The 3,542-nt window shown below is 62.1% G+C and overlaps 1 protein-coding gene across 1 annotated transcript in view; it reads left to right on the plus strand.

The window, feature by feature from the left end:
* The window catches only part of CACNA1H (calcium channel, voltage-dependent, T type, alpha 1H subunit), a 23,317-nt gene that overhangs the window by 635 nt on the left and 19,140 nt on the right, over positions 1–3,542 (plus strand). The window contains exons 2-4 of the mRNA XM_011962493.1: positions 80–213; positions 575–672; positions 3,251–3,410. Of these exons, the coding sequence (XP_011817883.1) occupies positions 80–213; positions 575–672; positions 3,251–3,410 (392 nt within the window). The remainder of the gene's footprint in view (positions 1–79; positions 214–574; positions 673–3,250; positions 3,411–3,542) is intronic.

Here is a 3,542-nt window from a genome sequence, read left to right on the forward strand (position 1 = left end):
GCTGGGGCGGGGCTCAGGATTGAGGGGAGTGGGCTGAGCTGAGCCGTTCCATGGGCTCTTCTGATTTCTCCTCCCGCAGGCCTTTGACGCTTTCATTTTCACCTTTTTCGCGGTGGAGATGGTCATCAAGATGGTGGCCTTGGGGCTGTTCGGGCAGAAGTGTTACCTGGGTGACACGTGGAACAGACTGGATTTCTTCATCGTCGTGGCGGGGTAGGCCCCGCCTGGGAGAGGCCGCAGCACTGGCGAAGGGGCCCCGCACCACCCCACAGGGATCCCTGTATCCCACCTGTAGAGAGAGATGGGCGGTGTGTTCTGGAGGGATCCAGGTAGAACCAGGGACCCTGTCTGGGACTCCGGAGATCCTCCTTCCTGGGCACAGGTGAGGGAGGTGGCCTCCTGGTGTGACCAAGGGTCGTGCTCCTGCTACCTTGGGGCCTATCCTGGCAGGTACAAGGCCCTCCGGGTGCCGGGCTGGCCGACTCTGCGCCTGCCCACCTTGCTCTGCACCCCAGCCCCACCCCTGGCCGCCTGGGCCCCTCACTGAGCTGCTCCCTCTCGACCCCGCCCCCAGCATGATGGAGTACTCGTTGGATGGACACAACGTGAGCCTCTCGGCTATCAGGACCGTGCGGGTGCTACGGCCTCTCCGTGCCATCAATCGCGTGCCGAGTAAGTGACCAGCCCCACCTGGGCTTGAGACCAACGGGCTTGAGACCAACAGGCTTGCATGTCCACCAGCCCTGCAGAGCCCTCAGAAGGGCTCACAGGAGCACAGGACTGGGAGGTGAAGGTTCCCAGGCACTCAGGCCCCAGCCCAGGCCCCAGCACTGGGGGAGCCTCTGCCACTCTCCATGGGTCCTGCAGGTCTGGGTAGAATCAAGCTGGTGGGCGGGGGGGACAGTCAGCATTCACAGGGTCCCTAACATGGCCGAGTGACAACTTCGGGTTCCTCCTCTGCATGGCATCTGGGGCAAGGCTGGGGGCGAAGCAGATCCCTGGTGGATTTGCTGTCTGGCGCATCCTAGTGTGGCTCATGGCTGGTGGAGACACCCTTGTGAGTGCAGCTCAGCTCACCTGGGGGCTCTGTGCAGTACCCCCTTCACTCCCACACAGGCGAGGGGAGAGCCTGACTCAGCCTGTCCTGAGGACAGCTCACCCTCCCTACCCGCCACTGCTTCTGGCCCCCACCCTCCTGCCAGCAGCCCTACCCAAGAGAAGAGGGGAAGCTGGCTGGCCAGGGCTGGGCCTCCGTGTCCCCTGCTGAGCAGCTGATTTTCTAGAAGGAAGGCTGGAAACCCTTGAGGACTTGGCCAGCAGGTGTGAGGAGGGGGCCAGGTGGAGAGGAGCTGCTGTGTGTCTGCTGTGCGCTGGGGGTGAAGGGAGGCAGAGGAAGAGCTTCCCGGAAAGTCACGTGCCTGCTTGTTTGGGAAAGATCCTGTCAAACCCGGGCCACCCACCTGCGTCAGGCGATGGGGTGGGACCGTTCTTTAAAGCCCCCAGGGCTACATTCAGCTGCTCCAGTTCCTGGCGGTGGGTGCAGCCCCCACGAGGCCGTAAGAGGCCCGAGTGCACACTGGGTGTAGGAGTGGCCCCATGTGTGCACATGCCGGTATAACACAACCTTTGTGGCTACCTAACCAGGGTCCTGGTGGCCTTGGCACTCAGGGCTTGACCTGCAGCACCCCCCCAAAGTCACAGATCCACAGGGCTAGGCACTCCTTCCCTTGGAGCCTCTAGCTTCCCGAAAGGCAGGTGCCACTTGTCCCCGAGCCGCTGGTCCCCGAGCCTGCCTTCCCCCTGCCTGCCTTGGCTTTACCGTGCGGCTCAGACAGGGCTAGAATACTGTGTGACTCTGACTAACTAACAGAGCCTGAACCTCAGTTTCTGCTGGAATAGTGGCGTATAGGGGTACCCATGACCCCAAGGGTGGCTGAGCCTGCGGTGAGTGGACGCACGTGTGGCTCTTGGCCCTTTGCCCGACACCCACTGTGTGCTCAGTCTGCACACCAGACTGGCCCCACCTGTTGGAGCATGAAGTAGCCTGGCACACACAGCCCCCTGGAATTCCACGGATGTTTACTTTTCAGGTTAAATTCCCAGAGTGGCCCTAATTGTTGCCAGCAGCCTGGCCTCCTGGGGACCTGCTCCTGTCTCGAGGGAATTAGGGAACTCTTCCAGACTGCATAATAAGGCTCCTGATAATGAGGGCACGTTCAGGGCTGCATCCCATTCTGTTGGCCTGGGGTCCACTCTGATCCCTGGATCATCTGTGATCTTTGAGGCAGTGCGGTCTGGCCAGGGCAGTGCTCACCGATTGCTCCTGTCGGCTCTTTTGACACTTGAGTGCCCCTCCTGGCTCTGACTCACCCCATGACCTGAGGGGCCCGTTTTGCCATTGATACCCCCAGGGTGCTGGGTGAGACCTTAGCGTCCCCAGGTTCCTGGCCCAGGGCTCTACCTGCTGCCTCAGCCTGGCCTTCGCTTAAATTTGGGGAAAAGGACGTCTTGGGGGAGCAGGCCCAGGATGGAGCAAGGGGCGCATGGGGCTTGGCTGACCCCCTTGCTGGATTAATCTGGAGTTCACGTAGCTCATAGCACCCAGGACTGATGGCTTCAGTGCTACCTCTTGAAAAGCCACTGCCTGTCCTCCCCACCGCCTCCAGCAGCCTCTCTGAGGTGGGGCTCTGCTCTGGCCGGATTCTCGCTGGGCATCAGAAAGTTTTCAGGATCCCAGACCTGCTGCAGAGACCCCCGGGAGGCAGCGCACCACCTGAGATTCTGGGGCTCCCGAGGCTGCTGCTGCCTTGATGGAAAGTTCAAGGTGCCGCTGGACAAGCCTTGAGGGCCACTGGGCTCCGCCTGGTCATCCTGAGCCCCTGAGATGCCGCATGCTCAGATCTGCGGCGGGCAGTCCCCTGCCTCCGCTCCCACCCCTCCACACCGGAGCCCTCCAAAAGCAGCAGACCTGCCCTCCTGGGATGGTTGGAGGTGGAGACCTGGCACACCGCTGGATGTGTGTCAGACCCCAGGGTGTCAGTGTCCCTGGAGGCTGGCGGTGGTAGGAGGGGAGCCCCGATCACCCAAGGGGTGCAGGAAAGTCACCAGGGGATGGCCTGAGTCAGTGTGCGGTGGGCGTGGACACCCGCTGTGAACAGTGGACGGGGCTCAGAGGACCCAGAAGGGGCTGTAGCCCCAAGGACGCTCCTGCAGGGCTTAGGAGTGCCAATCCTGGCCCTGCTGCCCACAGGCATGCGAATCCTGGTCACTCTGCTGCTGGACACGCTGCCCATGCTCGGGAACGTCCTTCTGCTCTGCTTCTTCGTCTTCTTCATTTTCGGCATCGTTGGCGTCCAGCTCTGGGCTGGCCTCCTGCGGAACCGCTGCTTCCTGGACAGTGCCTTTGTCAGGTGCCCAGGCCCCACCCCTGTGAGGCCCCGCCCACCATGCATATAACAACACCATGTGGCTCCACCCAACACAGTTACCGCCCCACGTGGCTCTGCCTATCATGCAGTCACCCGCCCTCCACCCCCACCTTT

Source organism: Colobus angolensis, unplaced genomic scaffold (genome assembly GCF_000951035.1).
Source record: "Colobus angolensis palliatus isolate OR3802 unplaced genomic scaffold, Cang.pa_1.0 Scaffold59, whole genome shotgun sequence".
Classification (NCBI taxonomy): domain Eukaryota; kingdom Metazoa; phylum Chordata; class Mammalia; order Primates; family Cercopithecidae; genus Colobus; species Colobus angolensis.